General features: G+C 31.9%; 3 protein-coding genes across 4 annotated transcripts; 2 read left to right on the top strand and 1 right to left on the bottom strand.

Annotated features, from left to right (window-relative positions):
• The first annotated feature begins 5031 nt into the window (after positions 1–5031).
• Positions 5032–5718, top strand: LOC123672474. The gene is made up of 3 exons (XM_045606575.1): positions 5032–5261; positions 5322–5379; positions 5430–5718. The coding sequence occupies exons 1-3, from the start codon at positions 5114–5116 to the stop codon at positions 5602–5604; spliced, it is 381 nt and encodes a 126-aa protein (XP_045462531.1). The 5' UTR covers positions 5032–5113; the 3' UTR covers positions 5605–5718.
• Positions 5719–5890: 172 nt separating this feature from the next.
• LOC123672473 (cyclin-C) lies at positions 5891–7996 on the bottom strand. 2 transcript variants are annotated; one of them, XM_045606574.1, is made up of 4 exons: positions 7615–7996; positions 7136–7242; positions 6877–7083; positions 5891–6403 (listed from the first exon to the last, which is right to left on the bottom strand). In XM_045606574.1, exons 1-4 carry the CDS (start codon positions 7644–7646, stop codon positions 5949–5951), a joined length of 801 nt encoding a protein of 266 aa, XP_045462530.1. In that variant the 5' UTR covers positions 7647–7996; the 3' UTR covers positions 5891–5948. The 2 variants fall into 2 exon arrangements, with proteins under 2 accessions (XP_045462530.1, XP_045462529.1); XM_045606573.1 differs by lacking the exon at positions 7615–7996 and adding an exon at positions 7299–7481.
• A 253-nt stretch (positions 7997–8249) lies between these two features.
• Positions 8250–18093, top strand: LOC123672472 (U1 small nuclear ribonucleoprotein 70 kDa). The gene is made up of 8 exons (XM_045606572.1): positions 8250–8563; positions 9108–9290; positions 11120–11182; positions 11787–11868; positions 12885–12986; positions 13695–13914; positions 14641–14891; positions 17655–18093. The coding sequence occupies exons 1-8, from the start codon at positions 8420–8422 to the stop codon at positions 17786–17788; spliced, it is 1179 nt and encodes a 392-aa protein (XP_045462528.1). The 5' UTR covers positions 8250–8419; the 3' UTR covers positions 17789–18093.
• Positions 18094–18277: the final 184 nt, after the last annotated feature.

The raw sequence follows: 18277 nt of genomic DNA, 5'->3' as shown, positions 1-18277 counted from the left end.
TGATATATTTTGGACAAGTTATGGAATGCTGTAGCGGATGAAATGAAACAAACAAGTAATTAATTCGTGGGAGTGATAGGGTCGCGAATGAAATTAGTCCAGTTTTTCATTAATTCAGATTCACTTTTTTCCAGAATGTAGTCGTTGCAATATTCATATGGAAATATGAAAGAAATTTCTCTGGATGATCGCTTAATTCTTTATACAAGTGATGAAATTCACCATGTACTTTCCTAGATTTATTAATTTCGTGAACACTACAAGTTCTTCTATTTCCATCATTTTTCATTACATACCAGAGTTTCAATAACGAATTTTCTAACAGTATAATTCTATTTTTCGGAAACGCGCCTCCTCTGTAATAATCAAACTCGACTATCGCCTTGATTTCTTGTTCGCCTCACTATGAGATGACACCTCGTCATCGCCGCTACTATCGGGAACAGCTATCCTTTCTGCTATCCTCTTCGCACCTCTTGGTCGCTACATAGTGCAGCGATCCCGACTGCGGTTGCGCGAGGCGGTTAAGCGAGGATAGAGGCGAGATCGGGGAAGTTTGTTTTCCTTCATCGCCGCGCAGCTGCGCAATTAATAAATAAAATTGGATATTGACGCATTCATAAGTTCGATATTTGTGAAAAGTAATTTGTGGAATCAGAGAGATGCTCAACATCATAATTGATATATTTTTGACAATTTATGGGATGCTGTTGCGGATGAAATTAAACAAACAAGTAATTAATCCGTGGGAGTGATAGGGTCGCGAATGAAAGTAGTCCAGTTTTTCATTAATTTAGATTCAATTTTTTCCAGAATGTACTCGTTGCAATATTCATACGGAAATATGAAAGGAATTTCTCTGGATGATCGCGTAATTCTTTATACAAGTGATGAAATTCACCATGTACTTTCCTAGATTTATTAATTTCGTGAACATTACAAGTTCTTCTATTTTAATCATTTTTCATTACATACCAGCGTTTCGATAACGAATTTTCTAACATTATAAATCCATTTTTCGGAAACGCAAGTCCTCTATAATAATCAAACTCGACTATCGCCTTGATTTCTTGAATTGATTTGATGAAATTGAGAATTGTCCTGTAATATGCGACATGACAAGTAGTGTATGTTCAGATAAAAACTCAAGGAGACGGGCTTGGGTAGAACTCGTCATCATATCCTGTGAAGAAGATGCTAATGAAGAAAAAAATTATTATGTGAGCACATAAAAATGATAATAGCTCTCTATTTAGAAATCATGAGATACACGCAGAACAAATACAAATGAAGAGAAATGGTATCAGAATAACATTCACCTACCACTTAACAGCAGAAATCTTCTATACTATATGGTTCTAAATTTAACAATAAAGTAAATATCTTTTTATAAGTTTATAATTATGTATTTCTTTGATTTCATTAAGAAGGTAGATTACTTTTAGCGATTTGAATAAACTGTAAAAAAATCATTGACTTCCCTAGGAATCCAGGGTTTTTTCCACCACCTATTAGGTATTAATTCAGTAATTGAACACTACGATACAAAGAAATATTATTATTTCTTTGTATAAGGTATCTATCATTTTTGAGCACGTTCCTAAAGTCGACGAAGTTGCCAACGAATGCTGGAATTGCTCTGTCTTGAAAGATATGCTATTATGTAACTAGAAAAAGTTACTCTAGTTCTATTTTCATAAAATGAATGTTTTGTTACTGAAATATATGTTTTCAATTGTTTTTCAAATACGGCTCGGTAAAAAGCCAGTTCTTAAGTATTAATTGATGAATAATAGAAACTATTCGATCTATAATTACTTATCAAAAGTTTAATTTTCACCTAAATCTGATACTGAATCAAGATTCAAACCAAAATATGTACGGGCGGTTGCGGCAACGCGGGTTCAGCGCTTGGCAAGCGCGCATCATGTGAACAGTATCTAATTATCCAACGCGCGTTGAGCGCTTGTCATGCGAACGTGCTCTTAAATAGCTTTTGAGCCGTTTTTTATGCTAGTCCGAGAGATGGCGTCGAAGGCTGAGAAATTCTACAGTGACTATATATACCAAAGTGACGACAATTCCGGCCATCCACCATTAAAGGTCATAATAGATTCAAACATTAAGCGGTGTTTCAATTATCAGATTATCGAATGCGCCTGCGCGAAGATTGGTCGACCGCTCGTTTCTTTTGAATACATCTCTACATTTTGGGGGGATTTGAACCCCCTAAACCAGTCACAATCACTAAAACAAGTCAAACAAGAATGCTTCAAAGCATGTGAAACATTCCGGCACTCGAATGTAAATAGTGAAAATCAGAGATCTCTGGTGAAAGTTCGACCTTTAGTGGCGGACAGTACTCCAACCAATCAAAACGCTGACGAGCATTGTCGTCACTGTAGTATATAAAGTCACTGTACGAAATTCTCAGAAGAATGGCAACGATTGGAATATTAGCCCAACCATTCTGTTCTACGGCAAAGCCACCACACTCCACTATGGATGTGGAAGGTCTATATGGCAGGGAATACTGAATTGCCATACTGATGATTCAATCAGTGGTATTAGGATGAAACTCTGCAATACTCGAGAGAGAACGCACTATAAAATTTGGGTGGAAACACATTGCCCAAAACTTAATGGTTTTTATACAGGATCCTGCAATAGTGTGTTAGGCTTCCATAGCTGCCAAACCAGACGTTTTAGAAATTGAGTTGAAAAGTATCTCCTTTGTACTTTCGATTCTGCATCTCTGGAAATTATTTTCTGATATACAGGGTGTTCCAAAATAAAATTATTCGACAAATGATTGATTTTTAATGGAACACCCCTTATATTTTTGCATATTTTCAATGCTCTTGAATACCTCTATCATGATGCAAAATATAAGGAATATTTTTCCAACGGTACGGATCTTATTCCGAAAAAAAACTGCAAAATTTCGACGAAACAGTAGTTCGGTGAAAGCCCTTTACCGATTTCCAGAAGCAATAGAAATATAAATTTGATCAGAATTTCTTTTAACTTAAGAATTTGCCTAGTCATCGTTTGTAAATGATCAACCTCTTTCATACAGGGTGTCCGTTATCAATGTCCAAATATGAAGAATTACAATTTTTTTTTCTCGAGTTTTTCAAATGTAACACCCTGTATTTTTTTCCATGATGATGTGCACAGTTTAAAACCTTACATTTTTCCCGAAGTAACCTTAGGATTATTTTCACTCCTGTGTCTAGCAGACACGAAAAATGACATTTCAACCAAAAATTTCAGGAACAATGAACATAATAACTAACGGATATTTTAAATGAGTCACACAATGAAACCAAACTGAATGACCAATTTTTGAAAAACTTTAAAACCCTTCCAAAATCATAATCCTTGAAGTTCAACATGAAAATGATAATATTTGACCGAATAAGTAACACATACATAGGTATTATTGGTAACTTGTGTATTCTAACGATTACACAGTTTTATCGCCACCAAAAAAAATTATTATTCATGAAATCGTTCATATGATTTTCATGTCAGAGCAGGGCCACAGAAACTGTTTTCAAGTATTAATCAAAATATTGTTATTCAAAGCTCGAAGTGATTTCCGAATACAATAAATTGAGATGAATTTTGGTAAAGATGAAATGGTTGATATGATTTTCATGTTGGGGCAGTGCCACAGAAAGAAGACATCATAGAACAAGTATGTACTTAGTCTATGGAAGACATCCACATGAGTCGATTTTTCGGAGGCTTTTAAACAGATTTGTAGAGACAGGAGATGTCAAGTATAAAAAAGAAGAGAGGGTAAAATCGGCCACTAACGAAGACAAGGAGCTCGAGGTTTTACTGCAAGTAACTGAAAATCCACACACAAGCCAAAGGGAGCTTGGTGTACCTGTAGTATAAGTGACCGTTCAGTTCAAAGAATCCTCAAAAAGAATAAGTATCATGCCTACCACATTCATATGCACAAGGCGCTTACCGATAGTGATTTTGAAAACCGTCTGAATTTCTGTAACTGGGCAAGTTTTCAAATTGAACAGAACCCTACATTTTTTGAATTTGTTTTATTTAGTGATGAAGCAACCTTCCGCAATTCCGCAGCCGTCAATAGGAACAATTTTCACTATTTACCTGTAGAAAATCCAAGAATTATAAGGGAAATAGACAATCAACACAGGTGGTCATTGAATGTCTGGGGAGCAGTAATCGGCAATCATGTGATAGGCCCTCATTTTTTCGAAGGAAATTTAGATGGAGCTGCATATTTGAATTTCATTCAGAACATTCTTCCCGTAATGTTAGCTGTGTTACCTACGGAAATACGAAATGAAATATGGTTTAAGCATGATGGACCACCTGCCCATATTATTCTCGTCCAGTGAGGGATTTACTGGACCAACAGTTTCCAAATAGATGGATTGGTAGGGGCGGACCGACAAGATGGCCTGCTAGATCACCGGATCTCACCAAATTAGATTATTCTTTGTGGGGACACATAAAGGGAATCGTGTATGATGAAGTTCCAACAACAGCTTCTACTATGCGAAAGAGAATTCTGACTGCTTTCCGAAGCATTACTCCAGCCATGCTAATGAGGGTTAGTGGGTCATTCAACGATCGGATTGCTTTGGGTTCCAGAGAAGGCGGACGACACTTTGAACATCTCTTAGATCATTAACACAATTTTTCTTTGTCTTTTTCAACGCCCGTTTGTTTTTATATCCAATATTTGAATCAAATTTCCCGTTCTGATTTCATTTTTCGTGCCTGCTGGACGCAGTAGTGAAAATAGCCCTTTGATTACTACTGAAAAAATGTAAGGTTTTAAACTATGTACATCATCATGAAAAAAATACAGGGTGTTACATTTGAAAAACTCGAGAAAATACAATTTTAACTTCTTCATATTTGGGCATTGATAACGGACATCCTGTATAAGAGAACGATTTTCAGTGAGTGTGAGTAGCGCGTTCTAACAAAGAAGAATCATTTCTATGTTCAAGGATTAATATTTTCTATGAAATATTGAATTAACCTATCATTTTCAAATATCCATTTAATAATTTGAATTTTCTTAACCAATTAATAGAAATTGGCATTTAATGAGATGACTGAAGAAGTTTGGAATATAGATTGTTCGGACGATGAATTGAGAGAAGTTCAAAAGACTTATGAGCCTGCTCCGGAAAAATTAGAAGAACTGTACAATATCATAGAGAGAGGTGAAATTCCAGAATTACGATGGAAGAGTCCGGGTATGCAATTCAATGTGAATATTTGAAAATGAAATTTTATTGCATAATTTTATATATCAGGTTATCGAATGCCTACCCCAGAAAGAAAGGAGCAACTTGAAGAAAACAAAACTATAGAGTGAGTATTTATTATGTGTGCTGTTTCAGTCGTTATATTGTGAATTATAGGATTGAAAATAAGTCTGACTTCGATTTTATGGATGAGATGGGAACACCTAAACTAAAAATTCGTAATAAGGGAGAAGAAACTCTGAAGGGAAGTGCCAAAAAGAAAACTACTTCTCTTGATGGCGTTTTAAGCAATATGAGGAGACACAATTTATTACCTTCCAAAAATAGCTGACCAAAACAATCATACTTCTGAATGGATGAAGAATTTGTTGTATAGAATTCACAAAATTGTAAAACGTTCAAGTGTTTTATTTCTTTGAATTAGTAATATATTGATCTATTTCCACGTTTTTTTTTTACAAATCAATATTCAATGAACTTTGAAAGTTTGGATATGGGTGGATTTCTGTCGGTCAATGTTATGAATACAAAACAAATGTTATACTACAGTTACAAAATTAATTTCTTCAATTTAATATTTTATCTTTCAAGGGTAGTGAAGAATTCTTGGATTAGGCTAGATTTAAGTAATCAATTTATTCTAGAAAATTTGTTTGTTTAATTCAATAACACAATTCATCTTTGAGGTGCAGGCTTGGGTTTTGGCATCTTATTTAATAAACCTTGAATCTCTTTTTTTTCATCATAAGTTTTCCATAGGTCAAACAAATTCATTATGTATCTTGCGATTTCCTGAATTTTTTCAATATCTACATTGAGCTCTGCAAACCATGTTTTGTGGTCCTTCTGCAGAATGACACAAGCTATTTGAAGAGCTCCAATTGCTATTTGATAAGGAGGATATAGAAGGCATACATCTGTTCGTAGAGAATCATTTACTACCCTCCATGCAAGAGTGAGGAGTTGTTCTTCATGTCCCATATCTTGTATGAATTGCAACAATGGTCTATAAGGCTGGTAGACAATTAGACAACAATCTAAATTTTCTAAAAGATAGAATTCACATTCCAGTATATGATTGGTTCTATAAGGGAACTCCTGAAGATATGCATAATTAAACTTATTCTTTACTGAAAAAAACAACAACCATTAGATACTTGAAAAATGTATCCATAATTTCATTAACTGTTTTTGAAAATAAGTTTTACATTATCAGATAAACAACAAACATTGAGAATATCAGCGTTCCAATCACCTGCTAGGAGGTACATGCAACAATAGATAAAGCATATGCATAGCTCATTGGCTGGCTTCACACTGATTGGAAATAGTTGTCACCAATTAGAAGCAAATTGCAATCATGTGAAGTATAAAATGTACCCCTTACAGCTGTTCAGTGACATCAGCTGATACTGCCCTATTGGCAACTAGAGCATTCTATATCATTTAAAAAGATTATGATATTTCAAAATAAAGGTTTTAGTTGAGTTATTTCTTGAGAAAGATAAAATTACTTTCATACACTGATAAATAACTTGAACAATTTCTTACAATTATTCTCTATGGATGCCTACATCATTAAGAAGCTTGAAAATATACTCACTAACAGTTTGGCAGGTTGTTATCAGTCTTGAATTTGAAATGACACCAAATTCTTCAACTTTAGAAGCTAAAAATATACAAGTAGGAGCTAAAAGGAGAGGATCAATACATTTTAATGAATTTCTAGCATAAAATCTCTTGAAGTATACTGTGGCAGTAGCTATAACTTGTTGCCTTAATTTCAGCTGTTCACCTAATGTTTGAATAACTGAAACAAATATTCTATAATAACTTTGAATAAAATATGACTATATATTTACCACTTGCAAAAAATATAAAAATTTTCTGGTATTCTTCCTCTGTCAAAATGGAAAGATCATGTCTTCTTTCTCGAATCAAATCTTGTTTGTCTAAAAGCCATTGCTGACTAAAAAAAATAAAATTCTAATTGGTGTAATTAATTATAAGCATTTCAAATTATACATTAGGTAAAAAAGCGTTGAAAACAATCGCATCAACATTAAGAGATTTTATAGGCTTGGCAATAAATCAGATTACGAGTGAACTCAAGGTATTCATTGAAACAATAAGGGGTCACTGAAATATACAATATAAGACAAAGACATTCAAAACGAAAATGAATAACAGTAGTACAAAGGAAATATGTCTATATAGAGTTATTTGTAAATGACAATAGCAGATGTGATTAATTATAGTCACTTATTAAGATTTTAATTAACAGTGTGTCGGTATGACTTTGTTAAACAATCCTTTAAATTTCAATGAATAAAATACATACTGATGAGAACTTTGCCAAAAGTTTCCTGCCATTGAAAAGTTCCTGACTATTTGAATCCAAGAATACCATGAAATTATTGTTTGACTTGAGCACTTTCTTATTTATTACCATTTCGTTATTAACTCAAAGTAATAAACATGTTCATTATTTGAGGTTTTTGAAAACGAAAGAATTGTAAATATAAATAGCAAAGATTAAGGATAATCTTTGATACATAGGTTAATTCCGTTGAACATAGAAAAGGAATATTTTTTATATTATTTTTGTCATAATGAATTCCAACAATAACAATGAATAATTTCGAAAAATTTGATGGCATTAACCGTAAATTATTGGTGGATTGAATCGATCTACAGCAGATTAAAATGGAAACAAATTATTAAATACGTAAATAAGCGTTGGACTAGTTATTCGGAAGTGCGGGTTCGAGTCTCACTCGAGGAGGTACTTTTTCCAAAATTGAAAAGTTGTCTGGTAAGCAGTGAAATTAATTTCATGTATTATTCATAGAACAAGTATGTATTTATCATAGACCTAATATCAGTAATAATGATAATAATTGATGTTAGGTCTATGGTATGTATATCCTTACTCTATGGTATTATCACAGACTGGTAATCTGTGGTTGTATCACAGATTACTGTTAGTCTGTGGTTGTATGTTGTATGAGCTCTTGAGAAACTGTAAATATTGAAGATAGTTCATAATTATGGAATAATGTGATATCATTTAAAATAATTCTGGAATAAGTTCGCAATATATTAGTTCATTTACTGGATGTTACTATTTAAATAGTTCCTTCAAGATGACTCAGTATTTGCCACCAAATTTATTAGCATTATTTGCTCCACGTGATCCTATTCCGTATATTCCTCCTGCAGCAAAATTGCCGCATGAGAAGAAAAATAGGGGATACTTAGGAGTTGGACGATTTCTTGATTTGTTTGAGGTATGAATAATTTTTATTATTTTAATATAGTTAGCGTACTCTACAGAGTTTTAACTACGTCAAATATGGCCGCCTTCCAGAAAGAATGCTTGCATATTATTGTATACTGAGATCTTTGTCTATTAACCATTATCATGTTGGAGGTGTTTTTGATCTTAAAAATCAGTAAATGTTGTATTTTTCTAATTTTGATTTCAATGGTATACCATTTCAATTAGTAATACATATTCAATTTTTATGCATCATCCAATTTTACCTCTGAACATTCTACGTTTTTAAAGTTCATACAATGAACTGATATAAAGTGTTATTTGTTTTACTGTAGACAAATCATAGCTCATTATTAAGAGAAGTAGGATGTAACCAAACCTTTAATTAATATGTCATTCATTCGATTGAATTATATAAGATAAATAGACCCCCGATAGACTCTTATCGTTTTAAGTATTATTGAGGCTCTTATAACTACAGTATCATATAGGTGAATATATATGTAGACATTTATAAGATTTAAAAATATTGTTTTATTTTAATTTATTTACAGGATCCTAAAGACACCCCTCCACCAACTAGAGTTGAAACAAGAGAAGAGAGATTAGAGAGAAGAAGGCGTGAAAGAGCTGAACAAGTTGCATACAAACTTGAACAAGAAATTGCTGTCTGGGATCCAAATGGTGTCCCGAATGCAACAGCGGATCCCTTCAAAACCCTTTTCATAGCGAGAATTGTGAGTGTATTTTGTTTTTGATCTAATTTATTTTTTGATATGTAGTACCAATATGATTTTTTTCATTTTGACATATACAGAATGATTTTAAATGATGATCATATAGGAATAGTAGACTTAATTTCTCGAAAGTTGTTGTTTTCACCTTTTTCATTGTAGTTTGAATAAATTATCGCAGTTCGGTTTGTTGAAAACATTTTGATTATTAAAACACTAAAACTTCGTTGAGACTCTCTTCGAGGGACCGGCATATAAAAGCAGCTCAACTGGGAAGTAAAAATCTTGAAATAGATAGTTGAAAAAAAAATAATTGCAGAATTTTAATGTAAAATTCAATAAAATGTATAATACTTCTATAGAAATGTAATAAATACTCACATGAATAATAAGTTTATGCGGACTGCTTTTTCAGTGAGCAGAAGGATGATTTGTTTGAGTTTTTGTTAGCTTACATGGAGAGGAAACTGTGAATTCTGTTAATGAAACATATCATGTCCAGGGTAGAAAAAATTTTTCTGAGTTCATCCTTGTTTTGAAAACCAGCAAAAACTGTATGGACATTGGGGAATGGTTGGTTTTTTTTTTCAGAATCATTTTCTACTCTCCCACTCACACAGGATCGGTTGTGGGGAAGTCTATTATATCATTAATAGTGCGAGTTTTGCTTGTTACAAGGTTCATCCACTGTTGAGTAATCGGGAAAATTAAATTAACACTCAGTTTCTGTTGATGTGCTGTCAGTGGTATGTGTTTAGTAATCCAGATGCAGCCTTCCGGAAATTCTTATTATGAGCGGGTCAATTTCATCCCAAGCATCCCTAAAAGAATGTCTGAAACATTAATTTTGGTTGATATTTCACCCTCCATGTCTCTCAAGTACCGCTGGACTATTTTTTTCCTGAACTTTTGTTTGGCCACTTTGATAAGCATAAACATTGAAACCATACTGAAGTTACAGAAGAAATGTTTGAGAATTATATGTATAAAGCCAGAAAGGACTAGCTGCAGAGAATTATTCAAAAAACTGGGAATATTGACAGTAACATCAAAATACACCTTGTCATGTGTTTTATATGTTCATGATAATAAGGGTAAATTTTTTGCAAATGGCAGTTATGGCTATTCAACTTGGAAAAGAGATGAGCTACAAATACCATACCATTGACTTAACGCAAGCGGCAGAGTGTCAACTATGACTGTCTGAGGCTCTACACCACGCTGTCACTGGAGATCAAAAAATTGAAGAGAAAAGTTATCACACTGTTGCTGGACAGGATAGTATGCAATATGAATGAATTTTGGACGACTTGTACATTTTCTTCGTTATGTTTCAGGGAATAAATTTATTTTTATTATTAATACCCTGATCTTAGGGTTGCAGTTTGGATGAGGCATTAGGTGACAGAAAAACGATTTTTACGTTCATAAGAAGCATGTCTTTTGTATGTGCCAGGCAGTTAACAATAAAAAGAATAATTTTTCTTTTCTCTATAACGTAAATGACATCCAACTGTTGTAACAAGTTTTCAAACAGACCTCTTGTCATGTAAACCCATAATACCTAACGCGAGTTTGCCATTCATTGATCAACCTTCGAACTTTTTTTCACTCTTCTAACTGGAGCGTCTTAATGAAGTTTTACTGTATTTATCATGAAATTAAAAATATGCAGGCAGTTTATTCTAAACTAAAATGTTATTGTTATTGACAACTAAGAATTGATTGCATTCAACTGTTAACAAAGATTTTGTCATCAAAATATTATTTGATTTTGTTTTCCTCATTGAAATATTTTATTCAAATATAATAAAAATACTATTTTTTTCCAGAATTATGACACCTCTGAATCAAAACTACGAAGAGAGTTTGAAGTTTATGGACCCATTAAAAAAGTAAGTCGAAATTAAGATGTTAGGGTTTTATTAGTTTATCATTTGTGAAAATGCATCTTTGAAAGCCACTATTTTTCAATAGTTTCTGATTTGAAAGAATCATTGTGTAAAACTTTGGATATTTTACCATCATAGTAGCCTGCTGTAGCTAATATGTATATGTTCATAATGAGTGTAATAATGTTAATAATATTTATTGCCATGAAAAAAAATTTAATTACATAGCTCATCAATAAGAACGTAAATAGACTATACAATATATAATGAAGTTCTGGCAATGACAGATTGCTGTGCTGCAGATAAGCAATCTTATTTGTAACATAAAAAGAGCGGTCAACCAAAATATTATATTTTTTTATTATCATTTGAACGTGATGCCCTCACATAATATCCATAGATCTTTGTTTATAATTTTTTATATATAGAGTGCAGGAAGGAAAATATTCGATAATCTGACAAGCACGAGGGGTATATGAAGGACAAAAATAATTTCACTCAATTTTGAAGAAAATAATCAAAAATATTGGTTCCTTGTTAAGAGATTTGTATCATATGCATTAGATTGTCAATAACATTATTTACTACTTGATTTTTTTTTTTTCAGATATTCCTGATTCATAACAGTGTAAATGGTAAACCTAGAGGGTATGCTTTTATCGAATATGAACATGAGCGTGATATGCATTGTGAGTATAGGCCATGATTTCATAGAAACATCGTCAAGAGGGCCACTTTAATGATTTGTCAGACATATTACGGACCGTTATTAGCTTAATCGAGACTAGAAGTACTTCGTGCTTGTCAGGGTGGGCTTTAAAGTGGTCTTTTTATTATATTTCTACTACTAGTCACTGTAGCCGGCGACGAGAAAGTTTTTTGTTTTAAACATTGGACACAATCTCTGAAATTAATTTTTTTTCTATTTTATACAGTATGAGCTGCTGGCAACTAGTGCCGTTTATCCCCAAACTTCTGCTTTTTGCTGGCTAGATAGGTTTGTATGTGTGGTAAGAACCCTACATACAAATATAATCATTGTCTGTTGGGGTTATGAACTTGTTTAAGTAAAATTTGAAATTTTTCAAAATCTAGAAGTCACCTTTTTTCGATTTCAAAATATTTTTCCTTGAATTATATATAATTATTTTGGGTATTTGCGCTCCGTAAGTAATTGCGCACCAGGTAATTCTCATAAAGGAGACCCCACTGCAGTTCAAGATGCTTTTTATAATCAGTTACGCCTTTTTCACTTTTGATGTTTAATTACGTAAGTAAATGGGTAGGTATATTTCATTTATACCTATTATTACATGTTTTCAATAGCAAAATTATTTCCTGATCGAATTATTTGATCGCGTTAGTCCGTCCGTACTTCGAGTTTTGGAAATTAAAAGCATTTTCAGTAGCTACCGACTCGAAAATCCCATATATTTACGTTTGGTTAAACTTTCTTCAAATATTCACTTCCTGAAGATTGGCATGTTTTATTGAGAAAAGGTGTGCCAATTTACCTTCTGTTTTTATACTTCATTAAGCTATGTCATAATCATGGAAAATCCAATTAAATTCTGATGTCAGAAACTCCTTTATATGTGTTTCTAGTAATTAAACTCCGGTACAATTTAGAATTTTATGAAAAATATATGGGATTTTAGTAGTGTATACTGATTGTTCCAATAATTGGATGAATTATGTTTTCCAGCTGCTTATAAGCATGCGGATGGTAAGAAAATTGATGGTCGTAGGGTTTTAGTGGATGTAGAAAGGGCCAGGACAGTCAAAGGATGGTTACCAAGGAGATTAGGTAAGTTGTTCAACAATAATCTATATTCATTATTCACTTTTTTCATTGATAAAAATGTAATAATCTGACTACAGTTAAATCAAATACTAAATTATGATAGGTCAGAATAAAACATTCCCAATCATGAAATTCTGAAACAAAAATCTACCCCTCAAAATGGATATCACATCATCAGAACCATAGAATATTCAAGAAGAATATTGGAAAAGAAGCACCCAATATTTGCTTGGCAACAAATTTGATTTTTCATTAAGGAATATATATTATATCCCGAGATATTAATGGTTATCGTTCAGTGTACTTTTCAATAGCACCCTTCTCACTATGAATTTAATGTGTATTAGTTATCCCAGTAGAGATCATTTTGCTTGAACGGATATGATACATATATTAATATAGCGTAATGATAAGTCACCTTGAGAATAACTATTTAAGGATAATATAAAAAAAAACCTAATATTTCAATGGTAATAGGTCCGACTGGGTTGAAATTCAGTTTGAAAATATGAAATAATCAGTTGAATGTTCATACCGAATTTTAGGAAGATCTCATCATCAGAATCCCTCATCTAGATAAACTACCTTCTTGTATTACTAAAAAAAATTACATGAGATGATTAACTGATTGAAATGGGAATGGCGCAAATCTTATATTTTAGTTACTTTCTGCCTTTGAAATTTGGAACCAAGTTTTTTTTTTTATTCTAGGTGGAGGTCTCGGTGGTACTAGACGTGGGGGTCCAGATGTTAATATTAAACATTCTGGTCGTGAAGATAACGAACGGGAAAGAGAAAGGTATAGACTTGAAAGGGAAAGGGAAGAAAGAGGAGTACGGGATCGAGATCGGGAAAGAGTTGCTTCATTTGATAGAAGAAGATCTCGTTCCAGAGAAAGAAGGAGAAGGAGTAGATCCCGTTCACCTAGAAGGTAACATAATTGGTTATTTCTACTCATAGAATGAAATATCTCCGCTACTTTGAAATACAGTAAATTTTTCTTTGTTATCATTTACGATATAATTTATCGAAATTAATATTTTTTGAGCTCTTATTCTCCAATAAGATCACTGTATCATTGTCGAGTTTGTTTCCAATAGTAGTAGGCTTTGCCTTTACATTTCCAAAACGGCTTATGCACTTTTCTTTTGCGTATGTACTAGTTGTTCATTTATATAGTTTAATTTGCACCAATACTTAATTAATTAATAGATTTGAATGATTGTTCGATTCCAATGATGTGTATGAATTTCTTCGCCTGATGTGTTTTTAATACAAAAAAAATGAAGACAATTATTACTGAGGAATCTTAGAATTATCATTATTATTGTTACTGTCATTATTATTTTTATCTATCTCAATTAGGTATGTAAAAAACCGAAAATTGAAAAAATTTGTGTTCTGATTAAACAAGGTTTTGAGCGCTCATTCTCCTGTTAATTTGTCGAGATGAAAATATATATTCCGATGTATAATGACAATTTCAAGCCTCTTGCAAAATTTTGTGACGCTCACATCTCTTTTGAAAAATTTTTGTCTTACTACATACATAGTTTAATTAGTTTACAATTATTTCAATACAAATTTTCATGTTAATTGTTGATCTAGTGTTACTGTCAAGAATTATGTTTATATGATGGAGTTTATTTTTCAACAGGGAAAAGAAGAGACGTAGTAAAGATAGAATCAGAGAAGATGTTGATGAAACTTTCGATAGACCTAGGGAAAAAGAAAGAGATAGAGATCGTGACCGTGAAAGGAAAAGAAGGAGGTCTAAGTCAAGGGATAAAGACCGTGATAGAAAACGTGAGAGGAGGGAGAAACGCGACAGGGATAGAGGAGAAAGGTTAGAATATATCAAAACTGACGATGGTGGAGAAATCAAGGTCAAGGAAGAACCTATTGATGGTAAGTTATGACTCCAATTCTTTCTATAAAGTCACGAGGGACTTTTCGAAATAAAAGATTTGTAACACTCTACTCTTTGCTGCTAGTCACTTATGATATGAATTTATTATCACTCAAATAGTACTCAACATTATATGCTGAAGAATTTCCGGGCTTTTCAGCTTTTTAGTCTGCAATGACAGTTCAGAGTAGTTAGTTACAATTTACGACAATCTTCTTAAAATGCATCCCACTGTTGGATGAAAAACATCTGGTGAAGAATTTTAATTGTGTTGAAAATTAAGATGCAAATCAGATATGGTAGAAATCATTATATTAAGCGCAATATTTTTTTTTATTCTGGTTTATTTGATGGAATCATTAAGTGGCAACAAAACACTCAAATTATTTCTAAGGTATATGTTGATTAGATTGCAAAATATTTGCTACTTAAAGTTTAACTTGTCTCATAAATTTGATTCAAGTGAATAAAATAGCATATATAAAAATATAGAAGTTCACAGGGCTGCTAACCGTTAAGCTTAGGTTAAACAGCAGTATAGGCTTCTCACAACTTTTTAAGATAATAGATCTCTTAAATATCAACAAAGAATATTAAAGTGTTCCATAATTATCTTGTTATCTTTGAAACCAGAAATCCTTTCTGGAGATGAACAACCAAAAGATTCAACACAAATATGCCATTACTACGCCTTTGCTACTGTCAATTAGTGTTTTGTTTCTATGATATTATTTATCACTAAGTTGTTATTCCTCAAGGCAATGGAATATGGCTACTAGTATATACTACTATACTACTAGTATATAAACATTATTAGTTATTGATGGAATAAAAGTTCATAAATTAAATTCATTTTACATTTTCATTTTATCAAGATTCTTTTATTCCAAATATCATGAAGATTCAGGTTTAATTCGTAGTTCCCTTGATTGACAACATTTATGATTGATTGATCAATCTCTTACACAAATCACAAAAAATCTCAACAATCAACTATTTTTACAATTTCAACTTCACAAACGCTTTAGTATTATTTTCAAAAAGACTTTCAAATTATGGAGCTCCAAAATGGGACGTGAGGAAAAGCAGTCTTCTCACCGTGACGACCATTTTGGAACTCTACAACATTTATCAATCCTGTATTGTTCACAGAAAAATAAATCAATTATTTTTCTGTATGTAGATTCAGGGAAATTATCATTCTCTGCATATTCTTTGTGAATGTTTTTTGAATACATTCATGATTGCAAGGCAGAGTAACACTTTTCATTTGAATGACTTTATGAGGGGAGGCTCAATTGCACCTTATATAATAATAATAACCAATATACAAATGATAATGATTTTTTCTCTTCAATTGTCATCTAACTTATGTTGTTCATGGTAAAAAAATAATTTAATATATTTTTTTTTTTTTAACTCGGGAAAATTATATGTTCTGCATATTCTTTGTGGATGTTTTTGATGATTTCATGATTGCTTTTATTCTCCAAAAAGATCACGCAATCATTGTCTAGTTTGTTTCCAATGGTAATAGGCTTTGCCTTTACATTTCCAAAACGGCTTATGCACTTTTCTGTTAGGTTTGTACTAGTTTGTTCATTTGTATATTTTAATTTGCACCAACACGAAATACATTAATTAATAGATTTGAATGATTGTTCGATTCCAATGATGTGTATGAATTTCTTCACCTGATGTGTTTTTAATACAAAAAAAATGAAGACAATTAATACTGAGGGATCTTACAATAATTTTTTTTTTTTTACGTCCGTGTGAGGGAAAAACCCTTTATGGGCGCCGAGAGGGTCCGCACTCTCGGTAGTGTGAGACTCCAAGATCTTGTTTGGATACTCACTATTATTGTTATTATCATTATTATTTTTATCTATCTCAATTAGGTATGTGAAATCGAAAATTAAAAAAATTTAGAGTATAAAAAAAGATATTCCAATGATGTGTATGAATTTCTTCGCCTGATGTGTTTTTAATACAAAAATAATGAAGACAATTGATACTGAGGGATCTTATAATTATTATTGTTTTTATCATTATGATTTTTATCTATCTCAATTAGGATTGAAAAATCGAAAATTAAAAAAATTTAGAATTATAAAAAAGATTTGTGTTCTGAGTAAACAAGATTTTTTTCCACATATATTGAGGCTCAATTGGGATCTGCAATTCAATTGCACCTTATATATAAATGATAATGAATTTTTCTCGTCAATTTTCATCTAACCTGTGTTGTTCACGGTAAAAAATAATTTAATTTTTTTTTCGTATGTAAACTCAGGAAAATTATATGTTCTGCATATTCTTTGTGGATGTTTTTGATGGCATTCATGATTGCAACGCAGAGTAACAATATTTATTTGAATGATTTGATTGTTGAAGATCTTTGTCTACAAATTTGGAGGTGCAATTCTTAATGTTTATGTGCGATATATTTAATTGACTGTAGCCGCAGTTGAGCCTGTATTTGTTGTATTTTTCATATAATAATTAAAAGGGGAATTTTTCTTGTTGATTGTCATCTAACCTGTGTTGTTCACGGTAAAAATGAATCGATTTTTTTCCGTATGTAAACTCAGGAAAATTATGTGCACTGCCTATTCTTTATAGATGTTTATAATGCATTCATGATTGCAAGGCAGAGCAACATATTTCTTTTATGGTTGTTATTTTCATAATCGAGTACCTCTTTTTCCACATATTTTTGGAAATTGTCTTCAAGGATGTCTCATCAAACAATTTTTCAGATTATCCTGAGTATCCAACATTTGACCAGCAAGTTCAAGTTAAATATGAAGAAGATGAAGAGAAATATCATCCAGACAATACTAACGGAAGTCGTCAATATGATGATGAATATGAGGAAGGTGAAGCATATTAGTAATTTATTTAAGGTTTTATTAAATAGATCTAAGAAAATTACTTTGTTTGAACAGAAACATTGAATTATCAATTTATTATCAGTTATAAAATCATTTTTATGATTTCTGATTGATGTGAATTGATCAGTTCTTTATTGTATTTTGCTGTAAGAAATTGCATTGCTGAATTTTCTTCAGAATGAATTTGATTTTTGTGTATCTTTGAATAAGTAATTGACAAATAGAGAAACAACATTTCCATATATGCAACGTAGGTATAATTATATTAGTCACGAATTTATCAAATAAATATATTAATAAACCATTCTCTTGTTTCATTACATAAAAAACTATCAACAGAAGTTATAAAAGTAAATGATAAATTAAGCTATTATCCTTCTGAAAGCCTTTATAACTATCAAAACCAAACATAAGGACTATGGATCTCTTGTGTTGTGAGTGTAATAATCGAATTCACATAGGAACAATATTTAAATTACTCTGAAATT

This window comes from Harmonia axyridis, chromosome 2 (assembly GCF_914767665.1).
Source record: "Harmonia axyridis chromosome 2, icHarAxyr1.1, whole genome shotgun sequence".
NCBI lineage: Eukaryota > Metazoa > Arthropoda > Insecta > Coleoptera > Coccinellidae > Harmonia > Harmonia axyridis.
Note: the sequence above shows the minus strand (reverse complement) of the source record. Positions and strands in the feature narration are given on the sequence as shown.